General features: G+C 42.9%; 1 protein-coding gene across 2 annotated transcripts in view; it reads left to right on the top strand.

The window, feature by feature from the left end:
- The window catches only part of LOC116051192 (gamma-aminobutyric acid type B receptor subunit 2-like), a 36,800-nt gene extending 13,277 nt beyond the window's left edge, over positions 1 to 23,523 (top strand). Inside the window, exons 8-19 of one of the 2 annotated variants that reach the window (XM_036005796.1) lie at positions 1,756 to 1,816; positions 2,169 to 2,249; positions 2,353 to 2,503; positions 6,393 to 6,525; positions 14,196 to 14,297; positions 14,943 to 15,056; positions 16,854 to 16,964; positions 17,888 to 18,115; positions 19,148 to 19,264; positions 19,350 to 19,434; positions 21,511 to 21,616; positions 22,866 to 23,523. In XM_036005796.1, the coding sequence (XP_035861689.1) occupies positions 1,756 to 1,816; positions 2,169 to 2,249; positions 2,353 to 2,503; positions 6,393 to 6,525; positions 14,196 to 14,297; positions 14,943 to 15,056; positions 16,854 to 16,964; positions 17,888 to 18,115; positions 19,148 to 19,264; positions 19,350 to 19,434; positions 21,511 to 21,616; positions 22,866 to 23,010 (1,434 nt within the window). In that variant the 3' untranslated portion in view covers positions 23,011 to 23,523. The remainder of the gene's footprint in view (positions 1 to 1,755; positions 1,817 to 2,168; positions 2,250 to 2,352; positions 2,504 to 6,392; positions 6,526 to 14,195; positions 14,298 to 14,942; positions 15,057 to 16,853; positions 16,965 to 17,887; positions 18,116 to 19,147; positions 19,265 to 19,349; positions 19,435 to 21,510; positions 21,617 to 22,865) is intronic. The other variant, XM_031301438.2, reaches the window with a different exon arrangement.
- Positions 23,524 to 26,546: the final 3,023 nt, after the last annotated feature.

Here is a 26,546-nt window from a genome sequence, read left to right as displayed (position 1 = left end):
ACCTGAAACACACCTAAAACAGACCTGAAACACACCGGAAACACACCGGAAACACACCTGAAACACACCTAAAACACACCTGAAACACACCTAAAACAAATCCTAAAACACACATGAAAACACACCTGAAACACACATGAAAACACACCTGAAACACACCTGAAACACACCTAAAACAGACCTGAAACACACCTGAAACACACCGGAAACACACCTAAAACACACCTGAAACACACCTAAAACAAATCCTAAAACACACATGAAAACACACCTGAAACACACATGAAAACACACCTGAAACACACCTGAAACACACCTAAAACACACCTGAAACACACCGGAAACACACCGGAAACACACCGGAAACACACCTAAAACACACCGTAAACACACCTGAAACACACCTGAAACACACCTAAAACTAGGCCTGCAGCGACGCGTCGATTACGTCGACGCATCGACGTCAAAATTACGTCGACGTCGTATTTTTGCGTCGACGCTTCGCCACACACACATGTGGGAGACCAAAACATTGCAGGAAACAGCAACCTCCTCACAGAATTCCCAACAAAGCCCTGCAAAAAGCCCCATGAAAAGAAGAAGTCCTAAAAAAACAGCTCACCCTTAATCATCGAGGGTATGGGAATACTTAAAATATAGTCCCAAGTACTAACGTTAGCTAAATTAATTTCATGTTTGTGTAGTGTGTTGTGTAGCCTGCGCACTTAGGTGGTGCTAGCTAACTATCTTAGCTCTCCGTGCAGTTTGTTCGTGCTAGGTTAGTAGCTAACGTTAACGTTAGCTAGCTACTGGCGCCTAGGCAGCTGTGTTTAGCTAACGTTAGTTATCATCTAATGTTGGCTTGAATGGTAGCTAGCTTACAGCTGCAGAACACAGCTATCTATAGTAGCTAACGTTAGCTAACGTTAGCTAACGTGAACGTTCACAGAGAGCTAAGATGCGTTGGTTAGCCTAGCACCACCAAAGTGCACAGCTGCATTAGCATGTAAACCTACAGAATAGCAGTTAAGAGAGTCAGTTTGATTATGCATCAGGTTTTATGTTGGGACTGTTATGTTGTGTTAAACAATCCAAGGAATGTCTGTACTGTGCACTGCACAGTGTTTTTCTTTTTTGCACTACAACTTGATTTTTTTGAACAAGAGAGTTATGTTGGTACTGTAAAAGAGTAAACAGGCTGGCCTTTCATTTTGTATAACAGTAAAATAATAATTTTATTTTGTGTAAAGCAGAAGATTTTTTGCTGTGCAAAATTGTTTAATAAAATATATTATTAAGAATTTTTTGGTATTTATTTGAGATGCATTATGGTTTTTATTAATCGAGCAACAGAAAAATAATCGTTATATTAATCGTCCAATTAGTCGTTAGATTAGTCGACTAATCGATAAAATAATCGCCCGATTAATCGTTTAATAAATAATCGTTTACCCCCAGCTCTACCTAAAACAAATCCTAAAACACACATGAAAACACACATGAAAACACATCTGAAACACACCTGAAACACACCTAAAACACACCTGAAACACACCGGAAACACACCTAAAACACACATGAAAACACACCTGAAACACACCTGAAACACACATGAAAACACACCAAAAACACACCAAAAACACACCTAAAACACACCTGAAACACACCTGAAACACACCTGAAACGCTGGTGTATGTATGTGTATTTGTCTACGTATACGTTTTTGTGTATTTAAAATTAGTTTTGTCTGTTTAGGGTCCAGTTTTCTTTCGAAACGGGGAGAGGATGACGTCCATCGAGCTGATCCAGTTCCAAGGTGAATACTAAAGTCGGTGTGTTTCACAGAGCTGCAACGATGAATTGATTACTTGTCAATTATTAAATTAATCACCAACTATTTTTGATAATCGGTCTGAGTAATTTTTTATGAAAGAAAAGTAAATTCTCTGACATTTTAGAGACCAATCAACTAATCCATTCATCCAGGAACTCCACATATTAATCGACAATGAAACGTGTGTGCGTGTGTGTCTGTGTGTGTGTGTGTGTGTGTGCGCGCTTTGTGTGTGTCCGTGTGTGTGTCTGTCTGTGTGTGCGTATGCGTGTGTGTGTGTCTCTGTCTGTGTGTGTATGCGTGTGTGTGTGTGTCTGTGTGTGTGTGTCCTCAGGCAGCAGTGGTGTGTTGGTGGGAGACTTCAGTACCTCCACCCAGCAGCTCCGTGTGATGAACCAGCTGCTGAAGTTTAAAGGTGATTACAGACCATAATAACACTGCGTACGTTTACATGCACACTAATATTCCAGTTTTTGCCCTTTATTATTCTGCTGGATGTTGACTGTTTGCTGCTGCAGGTCCTGGACCAGCCAGGGACCGCGCCGTGGTGCTCCCCCAGCGGCAGCGTGTCGACCTCCTCCTGCACGCGGCCGTGTCCTACGCTGCAGCTGTGACCATCTTCATCACTCTGACCGTCCTCTTCTTCATCGCCGTCTACCGGAAACACTGGTACGGGGTCCGTGTACTTGGTGGCCAACGGATTTTCGTTTTGAAAGGAAAAAAACAAAAACGAAAAACGGCCAGTTTCCCAATTACCATTAGTAAATAGGAAAACAAAAAACGGAAAACAACCCATTATTCGTTTTTTGTTTTGATATTAAAAAACGGAAAACGAAAAACAATCTCGTTATCCGATTGTCTTTGATGTATTTGTAGATGGAACTCGGAAATGAAAATACGTGTGTATAAGTCGTATTCCTTAATTTTGCATTGGTATTTTTTTCGTGACCCGGAAGTTACTCCCGCCACGCCATGACCCGCCCTTCAATAGCATTTATTGGCCAGTACCGCCTGTAAGATCCGTTCTGTGCATGCGCATAATTACGTAGTAGAAAACTAACAATGTCCCTGTGCGATTTGTAACTGTCGGTACACGAACCGTTCTGCCTGCACGATAGACTGTATATAAGTAACATGTGTCAACACTTTACGACCAAACATTACAACTTTTTTATTAAATCTTTTTTTATTAAATCTTTATTATACAATAGTCATAGCTACAAACATTCGAAACTTGTCACTGATCCAAAACCGTGTAGCGACATCGTTGTTGTGTTGTTTACGTTAATGTTTTTACCTTTAATACTTCGTCTTGACTAATAACCATAGACTGTCTATTATTAATGCGATGAAGTGTAAACGTACATAAGTGTCCTTTTGAAGATGGGATGACAGCTCTCCCAGCCACCACTGCTGTATACCACTATAGTAGCTACATGCTAACGGCAGTAAACACTATAGTAGCTACATGCTAACGGTCATCTTAGCTGGCAATGTTGTTAAATTCTCCCCATTTCCGGGTCACATTCCTGCTGAAACATGTCCGATTGTGTAGTGTTTGGTCCGCGATTTTTGACGTTAGAAAGTGCTGCTTCGTTCCACTACAATCTAACGTTAGCATACTCATAGCTAACTATTGTAGCTGCATGCTAACGCGACATAGCGGAGCATATTTGGCTAGCTATGTACGTATGTAGCAGGACTTTGTACCGTAAAAAATCACCAATAAAGGCTTCTAAACCAAATACTAAACAAATACAAATACAGTAAAGTGACCGGAATTAGGGGTGAAATGTCCAGCATTGAGCTACATAAGTTTGCTAGGAGTTAGCTGGTCTCTCACAGAGATCTCATTTGTAGCCCTGTTTTTACCTGATACTTTCATAAAAGTACAAACACAGTGAGAGGTATACGCATGCTTAAACTTTATTTAAAACATGGTTAACCTGAAGCAGGACGGAGTCATGACTTATAACACCAAAGCAAGGCTTCTAGCTCAGGCTAGCTAACGTTAGCAAATTACCTTCAAAGTTGCAAAGAAATGACGAAACGTAAAATTTGAAGCCTTTATTTAATTTGCTACATGGTGTTGTACTGGATGGCCGGACGACCCTCCGTATATCATTAACAGATACTTTAGGCAACTCCAGCAAACACCTTGTAAACTTCATCTTTGCCATCATAACGGTCTACTGTCACTGTCTAATGTTTTCTTCCGGTAACCGGGAATGTCCAAACATCCTTACGCCAATGCGTGCATAGAGCTGTGAAGTTTGCCGGTGTTCGCGCAAGCGTAGAACTGATCAGGCAGTGCACAGAACGGATTTTACAGGCGGTACGGATCGGGTACTGACAAAGGAATAAGATTTATACACAGATTTTAATTTCCCAGTTCCATCTACAAATACATCAAAGAAAATCGGATAACGAGATTGTTTTTCGTTTTCCGTTTTTTAATATCAAAACAAAAAACGAATAATGGGTTGTTTTCCATTTTTTGTTTTCCTATTTACTAATGGTAATTGGGAAACTGGCCATTTTTCGTTTTTGTTTTTTTCCTTTCAAAACGAAAATCCGTTGGCCACCAAGTACACGGACCGTACGGCTCCCTCAGCTCCACCTCACAGCAGGGCTATTATATAGTCAACTAAAACTCAAATAAGCAGGGAACAATATTTTTGGTAAACTGAAACTAAATAAAAACTATAACCTTCAAAAAAACTAAACTGAACAGATTGATGGATAGATAGATAGATAGATAGATAGATAGATAGATAGATAGATAGATAGACAGAGAGATAGATAGATAGATAGATAGATAGATAGATAGATAGATAGATAGATAGATAGATAGGGAAATTTTAGGCATCCAGTAGCTTAGACAACCATCACACAACAAACACACATATATCTCACATACAGGTACTATGGTAGAGTGTGTGCAATGTTGGTAGTGCAAAAGTGAACAGTGCAGGGATTGAACAGTGCAATATCTTATTATTAAATATTAACTATGACTATGAAAAGACAAGAATGTAAACATAATAGAATTGCTCACACACACTCAAACTAGACTAAAACTAACAAACACACTGTGAAAACTCACTCAAACTAAACTAGAATGAAATCCAAAAGTCAAAACTACAATAAAAACGAACTAAAAATATAAAACTATAATAACCTTGCCTCAGAGTCTGTGAACTGTCAGCTGTTAAACTTAGTCTTTATCGACCAAGGTTTACTTCCGGGATTGCTCTGTTGCCCCCGGAAATTCCGCCGGATGTTCCTTATTTTCGGCCGGATGTCCGTTACCTTCCTCTGTCTTTGTGTTGGCGTTCTAACCTCCGGCTGATTTGTGAGGACTATGGTTAACTGCTCCTCAGATCTCTGCAGGGTAAATCCAGACAGCTAGCTAGACTATCTGTCCAATCTGAGTCTTCTGTTGCACGACTAAAACTACTTTTGAACGTACACACATTCCACCAAAACAAGTTCCTTCCTGAGACTATTTAGCAGAGGCACCGTTGCTGTGGGTACGCGATCTGTGCTGCCTGCACGATCCGAGATGCGCATGCGCAAGATGTTCGCGTACGCGCAGATGATAATCCTGTTTTACGCGGCCACTGTGCTCCGTTGTATGCCATCATGGTGACTGGCACAGCAGAGTAAGGTCAGCCATAGTTAACGGTTACACTTCCCTGAAAGGTTTTCAAAATACACCTCCAACTTGTTTAACGTACAAAGAGACAATAAAGGAAACGGTATATTTAGGGAGGGGTCTGTGTTAAATGAATATCCTACATTCTGTTGTGTTTTTTGCCCCAAAATGTAATTTTCTCTGCACGTATCAATAAAGTAGGCTACTATAGCTATAGCATACAAAATCTAATTCGCTGGTCTTTTAAATAGACTACACAAAACATTGGCTATTTTGAGAATTATGAAGGCTAACATGAATTTAGTTGTGCATTACATTGAAAAAGTCGAATAAAACCCAAGGACGAATGCTAACTATAGCCTACAGAAGACTAACTGACATTCAATGAACTGTAGGCTAGGCTACCATGCAACACAACGCAACATAATAATCTGTTTTCGTTTATTCCTATGTATAATCCGGTGAATATTTTTGATTGAGTACTTGCATGTTATTATATTTACTTACAATTATCTATCTATATGTTCTTCAATTGACAATGTTATCTGTGGCTCAGTGGCCTCCCAATCAGAAGGTTGGTGGTTCGATCCCTGGCCCTGCAGTCCCATGTCGAAGAGTCCTCGGGCAAGACACTGAACCCCAAGTTGCCCCCGATGCTGCACCATCGGAGTGTGAATGTTTATCTGATGAGCAGGTGGCACCTTGTACGGCAGCCTCGGCCACAGTGTGTGAATGGTGAATGGTTCCTGTACTATGTAAAAGCGCTTTGAGTAGTCGTTAAGACTACATGTGCATGTCGAATCGTGCAATCGTCCAATCAACCAGAGCACGTTTTTCTCCCATCCAGGAATGCTGTGTGGACTAGTCAGACCTTCCTGTCCCCTCTGTGTGTGTCTGCAGGCTGCTGAGGGCGAGCGGTGCATCCTGGGACGTCCTGCTGCTGCTGGGCGTCCTGCTGTCCTCCTCCTCGGTCCTGATTGCCGGTCTGGACGGAGCCTCGCAGTCCGACCGCACGTTTGAAGTCCTCTGCTCAGTGAGTCCACACGGCTGTACAGACAAATGTATAGTGGAGTAAAAAGTACAATATTTACCTCTGAGATGTACTGGAGTACAAGTAGAAAGGAGCAGAACATGGAAATACTCAAGTAATAATATTGTCTCTCTACATACTACTCTCTACTGTTGTCTCTCTACATACTACTCTCTACTGTTGTCTCTCTACATACTACTCTCTACTGTTGTCTCTCTACATCCTACTCTCTACTGTTGTCTCTCTACATACTACTCTCTACTGTTGTCTCTCTACATACTACTCTCTACTGCTGTCTCTCTACATACTACTCTCTACCGTTGTCTCTCTACATACTACTCTCTACTGTTGTCTTACACACTACTCTCTACCGTTGTCTCTCTACATACTACTCTCTACTGTTGTCTCTCTACATACTACTCTCTACTGTTGTCTCTCTACATACTACTCTCTACTGTCGTCTCTCTACATACTACTCTCTACCGTTGTCTCTCTACATACTACTCTCTACCGCTGTCTCTCTACATACTACTCTCTACCGTTGTCTCTCTACGTACTACTCTCTACCGTTGTCTCTCTACGTACTACTCTCTACCGTTGTCTCTCTACGTAATACTCTCTACCGTTGTCTCTCTACATACTACACACTACTCTCTACCGTTGTCTCTCTACATACTACTCCCTACCGTTGTCTCTCTACATACTACTCTCTACTGTTGTCTCTCTACATACTACTCTCTACTGCTGTCTCTCTACGTACTACTCTCTACTGTTGTCTCTCTACGTACTACTCTCTACCGTTGTCTCTCTACATACTACTCTCTATTGCTGTCTCTCTACATACTACTCTCTACCGTTGTCTCTCTACATACTACTCTCTACTGTTGTCTTACACACTACTCTCTACCGTTGTCTCTCTACATACTACTCTCTACTGTTGTCTCTCTTCATACTACTTTCTACTGTTGTCTCTCTACATACTACTCTCTACTGTTGTCTCTCTACATACTATTCTCTACTGTTGTCTCTCTACATACTACTCTCTACTGTTGTCTCTCTACATACTACTCTCTACCGTTGTCTCTCTACATACTACTCTCTACTGCTGTCTCTCTACATACTACTCTCTACATACTACTCTCTACTGTTGTCTTACATACTACTCTCTACTGTTGTCTCTCTACATACTACTCTCTACTGTTGTCTCTCTACATACTACTCTCTACTGTTGTCTCTCTACATACTACTCTCTACTGTTGTCTCTCTACATACTACTCTCTACTGTTGTCTCGCTACATACTACTCTCTACTGCTGTCTCTCTACATACTACTCTCTACCGTTGTCTCTCTACATACTACTCTCTACTGTTGTCTTACACACTACTCTCTACCGTTGTCTCTCTACATACTACTCTCTACTGTTGTCTCTCTACATACTACTCTCTACTGTTGTCTCTCTACATACTACTCTCTACTGTTGTCTTACACACTACTCTCTACCGTTGTCTCTCTACATACTACTCTCTACTGTTGTCTCTCTACATACTACTCTCTACCGTTGTCTCTCTACATACTACTCTCTACCGCTGTCTCTCTACATACTACTCTCTACCGTTGTCTCTCTACGTACTACTCTCTACCGTTGTCTCTCTACGTAATACTCTCTACCGTTGTCTCCCTACATACTACTCTCTACCGTTGTCTCTCTACATACTACTCTCTACTGTTGTCTTACACACTACTCTCTACCGTTGTCTCTCTACATACTACTCTCTACCGTTGTCTCTCTACGTACTACTCTCTACCGTTGTCTCTCTACGTACTACTCTCTACCGTTGTCTCTCTACGTAATACTCTCTACCGTTGTCTCTCTACATACTACTCTCTACCGTTGTCTCTCTACATACTACTCTCTACTGTTGTCTTACACACTACTCTCTACCGTTGTCTCTCTACATACTACTCTCTACTGTTGTCTCTCTACATACTACTCTCTACTGCTGTCTCTCTACGTACTACTCTCTACTGTTGTCTCTCTACGTACTACTCTCTACCGTTGTCTCTCTACATACTACTCTCTACTGCTGTCTCTCTACATACTACTCTCTACCGTTGTCTCTCTACATACTACTCTCTACTGTTGTCTTACACACTACTCTCTACCGTTGTCTCTCTACATACTACTCCCTACCGTTGTCTCTCTACATACTACTCTCTACTGTTGTCTCTCTACATACTACTCTCTACTGCTGTCTCTCTACGTACTACTCTCTACTGTTGTCTCTCTACGTACTACTCTCTACCGTTGTCTCTCTACATACTACTCTCTACTGCTGTCTCTCTACATACTACTCTCTACCGTTGTCTCTCTACATACTACTCTCTACTGTTGTCTTACACACTACTCTCTACCGTTGTCTCTCTACATACTACTCTCTACTGTTGTCTCTCTTCATACTACTTTCTACTGTTGTCTCTCTACATACTACTCTCTACTGTTGTCTCTCTACATACTATTCTCTACTGTTGTCTCTCTACATACTACTCTCTACTGTTGTCTCTCTACATACTACTCTCTACCGTTGTCTCTCTACATACTACTCTCTACTGCTGTCTCTCTACATACTACTCTCTACATACTACTCTCTACTGTTGTCTTACATACTACTCTCTACTGTTGTCTCTCTACATACTACTCTCTACTGTTGTCTCTCTACATACTACTCTCTACTGTTGTCTCTCTACATACTACTCTCTACTGTTGTCTCTCTACATACTACTCTCTACTGTTGTCTCTCTACATACTACTCTCTACTGCTGTCTCTCTACATACTACTCTCTACCGTTGTCTCTCTACATACTACTCTCTACTGTTGTCTTACACACTACTCTCTACCGTTGTCTCTCTACATACTACTCTCTACTGTTGTCTCTCTACATACTACTCTCTACTGTTGTCTCTCTACATACTACTCTCTACTGTTGTCTTACACACTACTCTCTACCGTTGTCTCTCTACATACTACTCTCTACTGTTGTCTCTCTACATACTACTCTCTACCGTTGTCTCTCTACATACTACTCTCTACTGTTGTCTCTCTACATACTACTCTCTACTGTCGTCTCTCTACATACTACTCTCTACCGTTGTCTCTCTACATACTACTCTCTACCGCTGTCTCTCTACATACTACTCTCTACCGTTGTCTCTCTACGTACTACTCTCTACCGTTGTCTCTCTACGTACTACTCTCTACCGTTGTCTCTCTACGTAATACTCTCTACCGTTGTCTCTCTACATACTACTCTCTACCGTTGTCTCTCTACATACTACTCTCTACTGTTGTCTTACACACTACTCTCTACCGTTGTCTCTCTACATACTACTCTCTACCGTTGTCTCTCTACGTACTACTCTCTACCGTTTTCTCTCTACGTACTACTCTCTACCGTTGTCTCTCTACGTAATACTCTCTACCGTTGTCTCTCTACATACTACTCTCTACCGTTGTCTCTCTACATACTACTCTCTACTGTTGTCTTACACACTACTCTCTACCGTTGTCTCTCTACATACTACTCCCTACCGTTGTCTCTCTACATACTACTCTCTACTGTTGTCTCTCTACATACTACTCTCTACTGCTGTCTCTCTACGTAATACTCTCTACCGTTGTCTCTCTACATACTACTCTCTACCGTTGTCTCTCTACATACTACTCTCTACTGTTGTCTTACACACTACTCTCTACCGTTGTCTCTCTACATACTACTCTCTACTGTTGTCTCTCTACATACTACTCTCTACTGCTGTCTCTCTACGTACTACTCTCTACTGTTGTCTCTCTACGTACTACTCTCTACCGTTGTCTCTCTACATACTACTCTCTACTGCTGTCTCTCTACATACTACTCTCTACCGTTGTCTCTCTACATACTACTCTCTACTGTTGTCTTACACACTACTCTCTACCGTTGTCTCTCTACATACTACTCCCTACCGTTGTCTCTCTACATACTACTCTCTACTGTTGTCTCTCTACATACTACTCTCTACTGCTGTCTCTCTACGTACTACTCTCTACTGTTGTCTCTCTACGTACTACTCTCTACCGTTGTCTCTCTACATACTACTCTCTACTGCTGTCTCTCTACATACTACTCTCTACCGTTGTCTCTCTACATACTACTCTCTACTGTTGTCTTACACACTACTCTCTACCGTTGTCTCTCTACATACTACTCTCTACTGTTGTCTCTCTTCATACTACTTTCTACTGTTGTCTCTCTACATACTACTCTCTACTGTTGTCTCTCTACATACTATTCTCTACTGTTGTCTCTCTACATACTACTCTCTACTGTTGTCTCTCTACATACTACTCTCTACCGTTGTCTCTCTACATACTACTCTCTACTGCTGTCTCTCTACATACTACTCTCTACATACTACTCTCTACTGTTGTCTTACATACTACTCTCTACTGTTGTCTCTCTACATACTACTCTCTACTGTTGTCTCTCTACATACTACTCTCTACTGTTGTCTCTCTACATACTACTCTCTACTGTTGTCTCTCTACATACTACTCTCTACTGTTGTCTCTCTACATACTACTCTCTACTGCTGTCTCTCTACATACTACTCTCTACCGTTGTCTCTCTACATACTACTCTCTACTGTTGTCTTACACACTACTCTCTACCGTTGTCTCTCTACATACTACTCTCTACTGTTGTCTCTCTACATACTACTCTCTACTGTTGTCTCTCTACATACTACTCTCTACTGTTGTCTTACACACTACTCTCTACCGTTGTCTCTCTACATACTACTCTCTACTGTTGTCTCTCTACATACTACTCTCTACCGTTGTCTCTCTACATACTACTCTCTACTGTTGTCTCTCTACATACTACTCTCTACTGTCGTCTCTCTACATACTACTCTCTACCGTTGTCTCTCTACATACTACTCTCTACCGCTGTCTCTCTACATACTACTCTCTACCGTTGTCTCTCTACGTACTACTCTCTACCGTTGTCTCTCTACGTACTACTCTCTACCGTTGTCTCTCTACGTAATACTCTCTACCGTTGTCTCTCTACATACTACTCTCTACCGTTGTCTCTCTACATACTACTCTCTACTGTTGTCTTACACACTACTCTCTACCGTTGTCTCTCTACATACTACTCTCTACCGTTGTCTCTCTACGTACTACTCTCTACCGTTTTCTCTCTACGTACTACTCTCTACCGTTGTCTCTCTACGTAATACTCTCTACCGTTGTCTCTCTACATACTACTCTCTACCGTTGTCTCTCTACATACTACTCTCTACTGTTGTCTTACACACTACTCTCTACGTTGTCTCTCTACATACTACTCCCTACCGTTGTCTCTCTACATACTACTCTCTACTGTTGTCTCTCTACATACTACTCTCTACTGCTGTCTCTCTACGTACTACTCTCTACTGTTGTCTCTCTACGTACTACTCTCTACCGTTGTCTCTCTACATACTACTCTCTACTGCTGTCTCTCTACATACTACTCTCTACCGTTGTCTCTCTACATACTACTCTCTACTGTTGTCTTACACACTACTCTCTACCGTTGTCTCTCTACATACTACTCCCTACCGTTGTCTCTCTACATACTACTCTCTACTGTTGTCTCTCTACATACTACTCTCTACTGCTGTCTCTCTACGTACTACTCTCTACTGTTGTCTCTCTACGTACTACTCTCTACCGTTGTCTCTCTACATACTACTCTCTACTGCTGTCTCTCTACATACTACTCTCTACCGTTGTCTCTCTACATACTACTCTCTACTGTTGTCTCTCTACGTACTACTCTCTACCGTTGTCTCTCTTCATACTACTTTCTACTGTTGTCTCTCTACATACTACTCTCTACTGTTGTCTCTCTACATACTATTCTCTACTGTTGTCTCTCTACATACTACTCTCTACTGTTGTCTCTCTACATACTACTCTCTACCGTTGTCTCTCTACATACTACTCTCTACTGCTGTCTCTCTACATACTACTCTCTACATACTACTCTCTACTGTTGTCTTACATACTACTCTCTACTGTTGTCTCTCTACATACTACTCTCTACTGTTGTCTCTCTACATACTACTCTCTACTGTTGTCTCTCTACATACTACTCTCTACTGTTGTCTCTCTACATACTACTCTCTACTGTTGTCTCTCTACATACTACTCTCTACTGCTGTCTCTCTACATACTACTCTCTACCGTTGTCTCTCTACATACTACTCTCTACTGTTGTCTTACACACTACTCTCTACCGTTGTCTCTCTACATACTACTCTCTACTGTTGTCTCTCTACATACTACTCTCTACTGTTGTCTTACACACTACTCTCTACCGTTGTCTCTCTACATACTACTCTCTACTGTTGTCTCTCTACATACTACTCTCTACCGTTGTCTCTCTACATACTACTCTCTACTGTTGTCTCTCTACATACTACTCTCTACTGTCGTCTCTCTACATACTACTCTCTACTGTTGTCTTACACACTACTCTCTACTGTTGTCTCTCTACATACTACTCTCTACTGTTGTCTCTCTACATACTACTCTCTACTGTTGTCTTACATACTACTCTCTACCGTTGTCTCTCTACATACTACTCTCTACTGTTGTCTTACACACTACTCTCTACCGTTGTCTCTCTACATACTACTCTCTACTGTTGTCTCTCTACATACTACTCTCTACTGTCGTCTCTCTACATACTACTCTCTACCGTTGTCTCTCTACATACTACTCTCTACCGCTGTCTCTCTACATACTACTCTCTACCGTTGTCTCTCTACGTACTACTCTCTACCGTTGTCTCTCTACGTACTACTCTCTACCGTTGTCTCTCTACGTAATACTCTCTACCGTTGTCTCTCTACATACTACTCTCTACCGTTGTCTCTCTACATACTACTCTCTACTGTTGTCTTACACACTACTCTCTACCGTTGTCTCTCTACATACTACTCCCTACCGTTGTCTCTCTACATACTACTCTCTACTGTTGTCTCTCTACATACTACTCTCTACTGCTGTCTCTCTACGTACTACTCTCTACTGTTGTCTCTCTACGTACTACTCTCTACCGTTGTCTCTCTACATACTACTCTCTACTGCTTTCTCTCTACATACTACTCTCTACCGTTGTCTCTCTACATACTACTCTCTACTGTTGTCTTACACACTACTCTCTACCGTTGTCTCTCTACATACTACTCCCTACCGTTGTCTCTCTACATACTACTCTCTACTGTTGTCTCTCTACATACTACTCTCTACTGCTGTCTCTCTACGTACTACTCTCTACTGTTGTCTCTCTACGTACTACTCTCTACCGTTGTCTCTCTACATACTACTCTCTACTGTTGTCTTACACACTACTCTCTACCGTTGTCTCTCTACATACTACTCTCTAAAGTTTCCACTGCTGCGGCTACTTCCAACCGCCCGCCCTGCTAAAATGACAAAGAAAAGAGACTGAAGCTTTGTGCGTGTGGGTCGGAGCCCCGAGGAGATGCTACTTTCACATTTTTCAAAGCTTTTCAACATCACCAACCCTCCCTCTAAGTATTTCAGTCTGAACTCAAGTTCATTTGTTTGTTCCTGCAGATTCGTCTGTGGACTCTCTCTGTGGGACACACTGTGGGCTTCGCTGTGCTCTTCACCAAAACATGGAGGCTTTATTCACTCCGCAGACTCAAACAGACTCAGGTAAATAAACATGGAGACTTTATTCACTCCGCAGACTCAAACAGACTTAGGTAAATAAACATGGAGGTGTTAAAGCCCTGACACACCAACCCGATTATCGGCCGTCAGACAGTCTGGCGAGGTCGGTGACTCGAGTCTGTTCGGTGTCTTTAATTTGGGCCGATTTGACTTGTTGAATCAGCCAGTGGGCAGTCGGTCAATGACCAATTATCGGAAATGACGAGTGGGATGAGCGTGACAAACGCCACTCAAAATCTGACTAATTGTTTTTAAACTAACCTTTGTTGATCTGAAATTAAGACAGATTCAGCAACTGCGTGGCCTGTTTCTCGCTTAAAATGTTTTCATGAGATCATATTCTGAACGAGCCGCCATTATGGTCGGTTGAAAAATCCGAGAGCAGCTGGACCCACGTGACGCGTTGGTCCAGTCATCTGCCGGTTTTCATTTTTTGGAGCCCAGAGGAGCCTGCTGTTATGGAGACGTATTACATGCTCAAGTCGGCGTCGCTTCGGTGTGTTCTGAGGCACTTTTTGGACCTCGAGGAGCCGACAGATCAGTCCGACTCGCTTTTCTGCCGACGGTCGGCCGTCGGGTTGGTGTGTCTGGGGCTTAACAGACTGACGGACAGTGCTATGTCTCCAGAAGCAGAGAGATGGCTGTGTGGTGCTCTGGATCTTCCTGTTGGATGTGTTTGTTTTGACCACTTGGCAGATCCTGGACCCTCTCAGACGGGTGGTGCTGCAGCACGGCTTACAGGTAACAATCCCAGGATGATGTCTGTGTTGATGGTACGGATGTATAATAAGAACGGGATCCAGCGTTGGAGGCGGAGTCCTGTTCATTCCTGTGAGAGTCGCTCAGTGGCGTATGAAGCCAAAAAACTACAAATTCCTAATAGGGCTGCAGAATATATGTTTTATTTTAATCGTCATCGCGATATCAACTGACGCAATAAACACATCGCGAAAGGCTGCGAGATATGGTGAAAAACACTCCGAGATTTTTTGTTACTTGTGATAAAATATCAGCAGAAAAATGCACTTTATCATTTGTCATTCTTTATTTAGTGCTGCCTTTTAGTAGCCTAGAAATCTAGACCACTCTAGCAGCAGCAAATGTAATTTGCAGTCAGGGTCGTCTAGCAACTCTCCGTTGGCTTGCGAGCTGGAAAAACCAAACTCTAGTCAGGCCAATCACATCGTGTATAGAGTCGGTGGGCGGGCCTTAACATAATGACGGCAGAGTTGCGACGGTTCGGCGTGAATTCCCTGCTACTTGAAAACAAAGAAGATCGGCTTTGGCCGCGACTCTGGAAGACTTGGAGTTCAGCTTTTCTTTGAGAAAAGAACAAAGAGCACCACTAAAGTCATTCTTAAAAAAGGAAGATGTGTTCGGAGTTCTTTAACCCAGGAGAAAGAAAAGGAAACAGAGAGGTTTTTAACTTTAGGGAACAAACGGAGCTACGTCACGTTCTGGGTCACGTGGTAACCTTCAGGAAGTGAACTCATGTCTGACTTGAACCCAAACCTCCATCTTTATATCAACTTAACTCCGTAGTTTTGGTGTCTAAACCCTAACCAGACTGGGACCGCTTCACAACGTTAACCACATGTTTAACCCTGCTGTTGTCCTCGGGTCAAATTTGACCCATTTTTTTTTTTTAAAATGTCTATATCAGAAAAGTGGGTTTCTTTCAACCAAATTTTCAGAAAAATAACGCGGATTGTTCCACAATGCTCTTCACAAGTAAAATTAATTATCAGGCTACTACTAACTTTAAATTTGGATGTTTTATTCAATTTAAAGGGACCATAGGCAGGCTGGGGGAACTCATATTAATGTTAAAAAAAACCTCATAAAGTGAAATTTTCATGCCATGGGACCTTTAAAAAATGCGATGGAATATGCGGGATATTTGTGCAATTTTATGTGATTAAATTGCAGGAACTTGCAAAAACTGCGGTTTCATCGTGGCTTCATCGCGGGGTTTGCAGCTTTTCGATGATGTTCACGTCGCGTAATTACGTCACTTCATAACGTTCCCATGGCAACAGGGGAAAATGGCTGCTCTTGTGTGAAGTAAACGCAACATTTATCAACTTTCTGCTAAGATATATGGGACTTTTTTGCAACGAAAATGAGGGGATTATGAAATCATGCAAGCCCCGCATATTTTGCGCGGAAATCGACAATTTATGCGGCGAAAAGTGCGGCGTATTTGAAAAAATGCGGCCCCCGCATAAATATGCAGACTTTGGCTGATTATGCATTGAATTATGCGATCGCATAATCGCGTTTTTCTAGAGGGACTGATATATACTTTCTATGACGTGTGGACAGCCAATCACAGGCATTATTAGATCTTGGTAGAAGCATGCTGCGTGCTCATTGGCTCACTGATGCTGATGAGATTTACTTCTAAGGTACTGAATACGAGGCATTTTTCGATACTCGATTCTAAGAAGGCAATTTGGTCAGGGCCTAAACATTCTAGCTAGCCAGCCCTAGTTGTTTCTCAGCTGGTTTAATAACAACATCCTGTCTTTGTCTCAGAGCGAGTCAGCTGATCAGGACGTCGTCATCCGGCCGTACTCTGAGCTCTGCAGCTGCACCAACATGGAGCTGTGGCTCACCGCCGTCTACGGATACAGAGCTGCTCTACTGGTCAGAACACACACACACACACACCGCACACACACACACACACACCGCACGCACACACACACCCACCGCACGCACACACACCGCACGCACGCACACACTCATACCCACACACACACACCGCACGCACACACACTGCACGCACGCACACACACACCGCACGCACGCACACACTCATACCCACACACACACACACTGCACGCACGCACACACACACTCATACCCACACAACACACACACACACACACACACACTCACTCACTCACAATCACACACAGACAGACACACACACGCGTGCGCATACACACACATACACACACACACACACACACACTCACAAACACACACAAAACACACACAACACACACACACAAAACACACACACAACACACACAGACACACACACGTGTGCGCACACACAGTACACACACACTCTGACAAACACACACAAAACAAACACAAAACACACATAAGACACAGACACACAGACACACACACGCGTGCGCACAAACAGCACACACACACACACACACACACACACACACACACACACACACACAAAACACACGCAACGCACAAACAGCACACACACACACACACACAACACATAAAAAAATATGATAAAGCATCAAAAATGTAAACAAATGTCAAAAGCGTCGAGCACTAACTCATCTCTCCCGAACGGGCCACTGAGTTTTTATATTTACTCGCCCAAAAGGGCGTTTAAATTGCCCCGGGCAACCCTTATTGTTGAACCCTGGTTATTAATATTTTCCACTTTCAATGAGTTCAATATTTTACCCAACTTCAGTCCTGATCATAACTACCAAATATGCATTTGTCTTCAGACTTTTAACCCTTTAAACCACAGTTTTATTGTGCTTTATCTAAAAACAACACAAATATTGAATGATTTTTTATTTCAGGGTCTGGGGTGTTTCGTGGCGTGGAGCGTCCGGACTGGGCCGGCGGATCATTCTGCCGTCAGCGGTAAACACCTGGCGCTGACTGTGTTCACTGTGACGGCGTTCAGTGTGTCGGGAGCAGTGGCGTCGCTGCTGACGTCCCACAATCCTCCTCTTCAGTTCTGTCTGACCAGCGTCCTCATCCTCTGCTGTGACGTCTTCACCCTGGGCAGCCTGTTCGGACCAAAGGTCAGTCTGCTCGCCCTTTCCTAATTCTTTTAGGCTTTCAGTGTTTTCCCTGGGTTTGTCGAAAGACTTAGTGGGCATTCACACCAAAAAAAGCGATGCGGCGATTGTCTCAGGGTGGTGCGGCGTGGGGCGGGGGGGGATCAATAAAACAGCCCGTTTGTGTAACGTCATGTTGTGTTCTTCCCCCTAAAAAGCACAAATAGACTTTGGGCCCTATCTAGTACCCGGCGCAGCGCAAAGCCCGACGCAAATGTCTTTGCTATTTTAAGACCGACGCAGTTGTCAGTTTCCCGTCCAGCGCCCACGTCGTTTAAACAGCAAATGCACCTGCGCCCATCTGTGGCCCATGGGCGTGCTGGTCTTACAGGGAGGTGTGTTCAGGTGCATTCTGGGCGTGCTGGTCTTACAGGGAGGTGTGTTCAGGTGCATTCTGGGCGTATTGCTATCTTGAGGCAGCGGGAAGTGATGGCACCATTGACCAACAAAAACCTGGTCTAAAGTCAATAATGCAGCATTTCATTGTTATTTTAACAGAGCATTAGTAAAATGCTCCTAGGCTCGTGCACAGCGCGCACACTATGTTTGTTACACACACAGGGACGCACAGCAGCACACACACATGCAGAAGATTACAAATAACAATATTACGGTGCAAATCCTCCATCATAATAGCAATGCTCCAAGGTCCAAACACGCCTGGCTTTTAAAGGGAATGGGAGATGACCTCTGATTGGTTTATTGCATGTTACGCCCAAAACACCCCTCTGATTAATGAAGACACTAAGTACAACCCTTTAGAACCATGCACCCGGCACACGGACCCTTTTTTCCGCCGTCAAACTAGCAGAATTGGATTTGGACACGCCCTAAACGCACCTGCGCCAGGCGCTTCACGCTGTGTGCTGAGGTTATTAAAATAGGGCCCTTAGTCTCTTAGTAGATACTTCGGACCGTAATGTTAGAGACTCTCTAAAGTCTACCTTCTCTGGGAGAATTCTCAGACATGTTAGCTGTGCTTTTATTTGGTTGCAGCTCTTGTATGTGTGTGCGAATGGCAATGAGCTGCAGGATGAAGTTGCAGACAGAGAAGAGGAAGCGCGGGAGCGGCTGAGACGGTTAAACCAGCAGCTGAAGAGTCGAAATGCTCAGGTGAGGACGCAAAATGCATCACTTTATTTAGTCTGTCTGTCTGAGTGAATTCATACCGCAGTGCTGTTTGTCGTGTTCTCCACAGCTGGATGTAGAAATAGAAACCATCACCATGCAGCTCCGTGACGCGTCTGATCCAGCTGTTCACACGACGAGAGGAAGTAACAACGGTAAAACCAAAAAATCAAGTCATACTGTTCAGTTCTAAACCAGCGAGGGTTTGCGAGTAGTGGCAGTAGTAGTAAGTTTCAACTCGTCTCGTCCAGAATCTTTGGTCTGAACTAGAGCTGTAATCGGGCCTGTAAAGTTTGGCCCGACAAGGTCCGAGCCCGACAGAATTCGGCCCGAGCACGACAAGTATATTTTGATTGACAGCTTTTTAAAAGCCTGAACCCGTTTACAGCCCGACATTTTTCAAATGTACGCACCCACACACGGCTCTTTTGCCTTTTGTCAAGAATGAGTCATTTATACATGTTTTAATATCATGTATTCATGACTAACGTAAGCTATCGGCCACTTGGAAGTTGGAACAAAGAAATTAAATAAGTCCTCCAGAGGCCAGCCTCTGTTTCACCCCCTCAGCATCCGTTTTCACGCTAATCGGAACTCATCACCTGACCGCTCATTTACCGCACAACCCGAGCCCAGCCCGAGCCCGTGTAAAATGATAGAAATTAAGACCGAACCCGACCGAACCTGTCGGGTTCGGGCAAAGATCTTCAGCTCTAGTCTGAACTGGGCTTTAGAGGGGAGGAACAAACATCGTTGAACTTTGTCACGTCAAACGGCAGCCCTGGATACAGGAAGAACAACAGGTTTTGCAGCGAGGAACTGCAGCTTTCTCAGTCCACTGAGCATTCAGGAGAGGAATTTGATTTAATCAACAATATTTACCATAAAAACTGATTGGCTATCCACATAAAAGCTGGCAAATGTTCCCTTCTAATAAGGTGCAAATATCTACTGAGCTGTAAACAGAGAATAACCTTTCCCTTCTCTTTATGATGGAAATGAATGCTGCGTTCCAGGCAACCCGTAACTCGTGTTTTCACAACCTTCTACCGGTGAAAGTGCCCTGGAACGGCAGTCAATCCTGTAACTTACTCCCTGTGAACTCGTACCAGATCGTTGAACTCCCAGTTACAGTTTTTGACGTCGCGCACACCAGCCAAGTCTCATGGCAGTTGGTGAAATGGTCACGTTATTGAATCTATTGATTCATGTACTGAACACGTTAATGTCGTTATTTTCGTGTGGTAAGCACGAATTTTAAAGTAATGTATTTCAATGGGAAGCATATTTCATGATCATTACGGTAGCGAGTAGTATTGAGAAGGCAGAAATCCACACAGGGAGGTTGGTCGGGGTGGTGGATGGGTCAAACAACTCAGGACTTTCACCCCGCGTGTTGCAGTTCCTTTCCCCGTTCGCTCTTTTCCTAACCACAACCTTTCCCTGTTATTCTCTTCCTAACCACAACCGTCCTGTTGTTGTGGCCGGCATGTGGCGTTTCATGTCCCCGTTGTTGCGTCCCCCAGAGCAGCCCAGTGTCATGACACTTCGTGAAATGGTCATGTTCGAAAATCGTGACCTGTACACGAATCAATAAATCAAAATAACGTGACCATTTCACGAACTGGCGTGAGACCGGGTTGCACACACATAAACAACAATGGTGACTCCTGTTGATGCTGTACAGACGCCGGTGATTAACGGTGAGAAATAGAAATAAATAGACATAAATAGGCAACGTAAAGTAATTCCGCACATTGTAATCAAAACAATACACATACGATTGTGTACTACTACAGGTTATGTTTATTAAATGAAGCCCAAAATATGTCACAGACTAGAAATCGCCAGTATCAGCTAGCGCTAGCTAACGTCAGCGTTAGGTAGCCGCTAGCTAACGTTAACGTTAGGTAGCTTTAACCTGGAACGCTACCAAATCATGAGTTGTGACTTGAAGTTATAACTTGAAGTTGTAACTTACGGGCCAAAAATTTTGCCTGGAACGCAGCGTAAACTCCTGTTCAGGGTTCAAAATTTACTTTTTTGTCCACCAGCCAAATGGCTAGTGAATGTTAAAATTTTACTAGCCACTCAATAGATTACTATTGTTTCTTTGGCTGGTGAGTGAAGCAAATCTAGCAGCCACTTGCATATTTTACCAGCATTTGGCTAGTAGATGGTGCTAATTTTTTCCCCTGCTCCTGATCCTAACCAACCTTTCTCCCTCCCAGCAGGTGGAGTCAGATCTGTGACGTGGACTCATGCAGCTCAGGTCTGTTCTGACAGAAACTCAGAGACCCAACCTTCAAGACCAGACAGCATCAACTCTCCTGAACGGTGAGAAACGTTTTTTACTCCATTAGCCAGCGGCTTCCTTCTCTGCATTTCTTTCCTCTCTTCCTATTTCCTTGCATACTTCCTTTCTTCCATCTTCTTTCCTTCCTTCCATTTTCCATCCTTCCTATTTATTCTTCCTTTACTTTCCTTCCATTCTTCCTCCCTTTTCTTTCCATCATTGCCTCCTTTCTTTCATCCTTCTTTCCTTCCCTCCTCTTCTTCTTTCCTTCCCTATGTATTTCCTTTCTTCTGTTCTTCCCTCCTTACATACTTACTTAAAAACGTACGCAAGTCTCGAGCTGCAAAGATGAATCGATTAGTTGTCAACTATTATATTAATCACCAACTATTTTGATAATCGATCTTTCAGTAATTTTTTTTATGAAAAAACAGGTAAACTTCTCTGATGTCAGCTTGTTAAATGTGAATATTGTTCTAGTTTCTTCTCTCCTCTGGGACAGGAAACTGAATATATTTTGAGTTGTGGACAAAACAAGACATTTGAGGACGTCATCATGGGGTTTTTGGGAAACATTGATCCACATTTTTCACCATTTTCTGACATTTTAGAGACCAAAACAACTAATCTATTCATCTAGAAAATAAGTGCTAGAAGTGACTGAGGCGAGGGAGCGGCATTTTATATATATATATATATATATATATATATATATATATATATATTGCTCATTTAACTGTGATGACCTGTCAATCTCAATCGCACACATACACACTCACTTTCACACGCACACATACACACACACTCTCACATGCACACACTCACACACACACACACACACACACACACACACACACACACACACACACACACACACACACACACACTCTCAGACATGAGCAGTGATTGACAGCAGTTAGACATGCCCACCCCCCCCTGGCCCTGATTGGTGCATCTGAACAGGGAGCGTTGGATTTTTGCAAATCTCACTACAGACTGTAGGTGGAGCCAGAGGAGCTGGATTTATTTAAATGACCTGCTTCATGTAGTTCTACTAGAACATAGGGTCAGTTTCAGCAAATATGACAGAAAGGTATTTTTGTAAGTCTTACCTACTGCACGTTTAACTAGTCGTTTCGGTGCCTAAACTTCAAACTGTTGTCGCCGTAGCTGTATCCCATCTAGCCTCAACCCTGAACTGGGCAGTCCCAGTGTTTAATATACTGTATAAACTAGGTAGTCTTTGTATATATTTCATTTGTAGTGTTTGTCTTTGGATTTGTCTCTCAGCGTTCGGCGCCGTGTGTCCGTGCAGCTGCCGATCCTCCATCATTCCTACCTGCCGGCCGTCGGCGGCATCAGCGCCAGCAGCTCCAGTCTGTTCAGCAGCCGGGACGCCTTCGCTCACAGCGATGACAACTTCCTGTTAACCTGACCCACGTTGCTGCTGAACCAATCAGACGGCAGCGGTGACCTTCACCTGGGACTGTTCTGAGCCAGAGGATTCTGGTCCTGGTCCCACAAATATTATTAGATATGAAAAGAAGACCGACTTTATAGGGTAACTTTGCGGGGTTTTTTTCAACCTGGACTCCTCATTTTTCATGTGTTTGTGTCTAAGTGACATGTTGTTGATAGGAACAACAATCTTTGAAACTGGTCCAGTATTGAGCGTGAACGCTGTAACCGAACCGGGCTATAATGTAACCCTAACGGACAAATGTTCAGCATCAGTCAGCATCCACTAAAAGTTCTGTTGTTGCCGCTGACAGGCTCAGATTATTATTCTAAGTGTCTGACAACATTATGAAAGGATCCTACAGAGATAGACCTTTTAGTTAAAGAGTAAGATCCTATGTCAACATTTTTAGAAAAGGCCGTAGCAGAGGTCATGAGAAGCATGACATTTTTGACAAATTTCAGTCAGGTTGGGCGCCTGGTTAGCTCACCTGGTAGAGCAGGCGCCCATATATAGAGGTTTACTCCTTGACGCAGCGGCCGCCGGTTCGACTACGACCTGCAGCCCTTTGCTGCATGTCTTTCCCCCTCTCTCTCCCCGTTCATGTCTTCAGCTGTCCTCTATAAATAAAGGCTTAATAATGCCCAAAAATAATCTTAAAAAATAAATAAATAAAATTCAGTCAGGTTTTCGCAAAAAGCATTCCACAGAAACGGCATTACTTAAAGTCTGTAGTGACATTATGATGCCAGCTGACTCTGGACAACACACAGTTCATCTGCCTTTGACTCCATTGAGCATACAATTATGATCAACAGACTTCTTTTCTATAATGTTGTCAGACACTTAGAATAATAATCTGAGTCTGTCAGCAGCAACAAGAGAACTTTTAGTGGACGCTAACTGGTGCTGAACATTAGTCCTGTAGGGTTACATTACAGCTAGTTTCATCTTGCTTAATACTGGACCAAGTTAAAATGTTGTTCCCATCAGTCATTTAGACACAAAAGCATCGGAAGGGAGCTTGAAAAATTCTGAAGTTGCTCTTTAAATCATTTTGTTTGCCATTAAAATGTTCTATATCCTAAAATGATTTCTATTGAATCACGAGAGCAACAAATACTGAACAATGAACGGAGATAAAACTGTTCATTTTTAGGATTACGAAATCCCGTGTAAGCATGAGCTTTGAGCTGCTTCAGGCTGCAGTTCAACTCTGTCAACAAACAAAGACACAGAGTGTGACTTCAACCAGTTTCACGTCTTTGAAATGGGAATCATTAAACAAACCCCTACAGTTTCTGTCGTGACACGCAAATTAAGAATTTGCATACAGGATTTACATGGTTTTGATATTAATTCTGATAAATAAGACATATGCTCTTTATTGTCATTTCACCAGGTACAAATAAATGTTGTATGGCTTCTCTTGATGCAGACTGATCTCATGAAATGGTGTATGCATGACATGCCAATTCATATGCCACTATTGCCCTGTTATCAGGACGCATACTCGTTTATCAACGCCGTTTGGCCTCCATTGACTTACATTACCTTGCGATTGCATGCAAATTTACACTGTAGCGAGTAGTATGAAAGGCTGAAAGCGTAGGGAGGTTGGTCTTTCACCCAGGAGACCGGGGATCGTGTCCCGCGTGTGGCGTTTCCTTCGTGTCCCGCGTGTCACGTTTCCGTTGCTTTCTTCTTTTCCTAAAGCCAACCGGAGCTCCAAATGCAACGTCCTGTTCTTCTGCGTAGATATACACGCGGATAGCTCATAATGCGTGCAGATAACACGCGCCACTTGGAGTGGCGTTTATGTTTACGCAAAGTCATGATATCACGTTGAGGATGAAGACATATGCTCTTTGTTGTCATTTCACCAGGTACAAAGAAACGTTGTTTGGCTTCTCTTGATGATAAAACAGACAAATGAATGAAATAAACTAAATTGAAATACAGTCAGTACCAGCAGCAGTATAGTAGCAGCAAAACAGCAGCATAATGAAACATTTTGACATTGTTGTCGATAAGTATTGTATTATTTTTTGCACATTATCTTTGCACGCCTTTGTTTTTCTGACCTGCTGTAACGGTACAACTTCCCACTGGGATTAATAAAGTACTGTATCCATCTATCTTGTCACGGGACAATCGTTTCCTATTGGCCGCCAGGCTGAGGTGGGCGTGGCATTCCTGCGTCACAGAGTTTACAAATCTGAAGTGAAGCAAACTGAAGCTGTGTTTGAAACTGTTGCCTACAACAGAATAGTGCACTATATAGTGTGTTCACAATTCTGTAGCCGTGTTTGAATTCTCTCCGGTTAATTTCATTCAATATATAGTAGAGGGTGACACGGGAATCAATTGTTGCTCCCATCCTATCCTGAGCCCACAAAAATACTCCCGTCATATCCCAATCACGTGACTGCCCCCCCAAAAGAAATCCTGTCCTGCCGAGAGAAAGAGTCCCGAATCCTGACCCACTCCCATTTTGTTCCCTATGTTGTCTAAAGTTATCAGACTCTGTTGCCCCCCTGTAGCATGTTTGGTTAATCGCGGTCAAATCACTGAGGTTGCCAAGGAAATTTAGGCTACACTATACATTCATTACCTACAGGCCTAGGTAACATGCATTACTTACAGGCCTAGGTAACATGTATTACCTGCAGGTCTAGGTAACATGCATTACCTACAGGTCTAGGTAACATGTATTACCTGCAGGTCTAGGTAACATACATTACCTACAGGTCTAGGTAACATGTATTACCTGCAGGTCTAGGTAACATGCATTACCTGCAGGTCTAGGTAACATGTATTACCTACAGGTCTAGGTAACATGCATTACCTACAGGTCTAGGTAACATGTATTACCTACAGGTCTAGGTAACATTCATTACCTACAGGTCTAGGTAACATTCATTACCTACAGGTCTAGGTAACATGCATTACCTACAGGTCTAGGTAACATGTATTACCTGCAGGTCTAGGTAACATGCATTACCTACAGGTCTAGGTAACATGCATTACCTACAGGCCTAGGTAACATGCATTACCTGCAGGTCTAGGTAACATGTATTACCTGCAGGTCTAGGTAACATGCATTACCTACAGGTCTAGGTAACATTCATTACCTACAGGCCTAGGTAACATGTATTACCTGCAGGTCTAGGTAACATGCATTACCTGCAGGTCTAGGTAACATACATTACCTACAGGTCTAGGTAACATGCATTACCTACAGGTCTAGGTAACATGCATTACCTACAGGTCGATTTTTCCTGGAACAGACGAACTTTGTCCAAACAGGGACAGGGACAGGGGGGAGTGTCAGGACTCTATAAAATCCCATCTGAATGTTTCATTGTGTGCTGTTACGGGGAGACGAAGGTTATAATCCATCATGTTTTCCTTCAAAATGCTTCTCTTTGCTCTGGCTCTGACTCTGCTGGCCGTTCCTGCAGAGTCCTGGGCTCCCGGCAGCCGCAGGCACAGCCACAGCCGTAAGTACT

Source organism: Sander lucioperca, chromosome 10, assembly GCF_008315115.2.
Source record: "Sander lucioperca isolate FBNREF2018 chromosome 10, SLUC_FBN_1.2, whole genome shotgun sequence".
Lineage (NCBI taxonomy): Eukaryota > Metazoa > Chordata > Actinopteri > Perciformes > Percidae > Sander > Sander lucioperca.
Note: the sequence above shows the minus strand (reverse complement) of the source record. Positions and strands in the feature narration are given on the sequence as shown.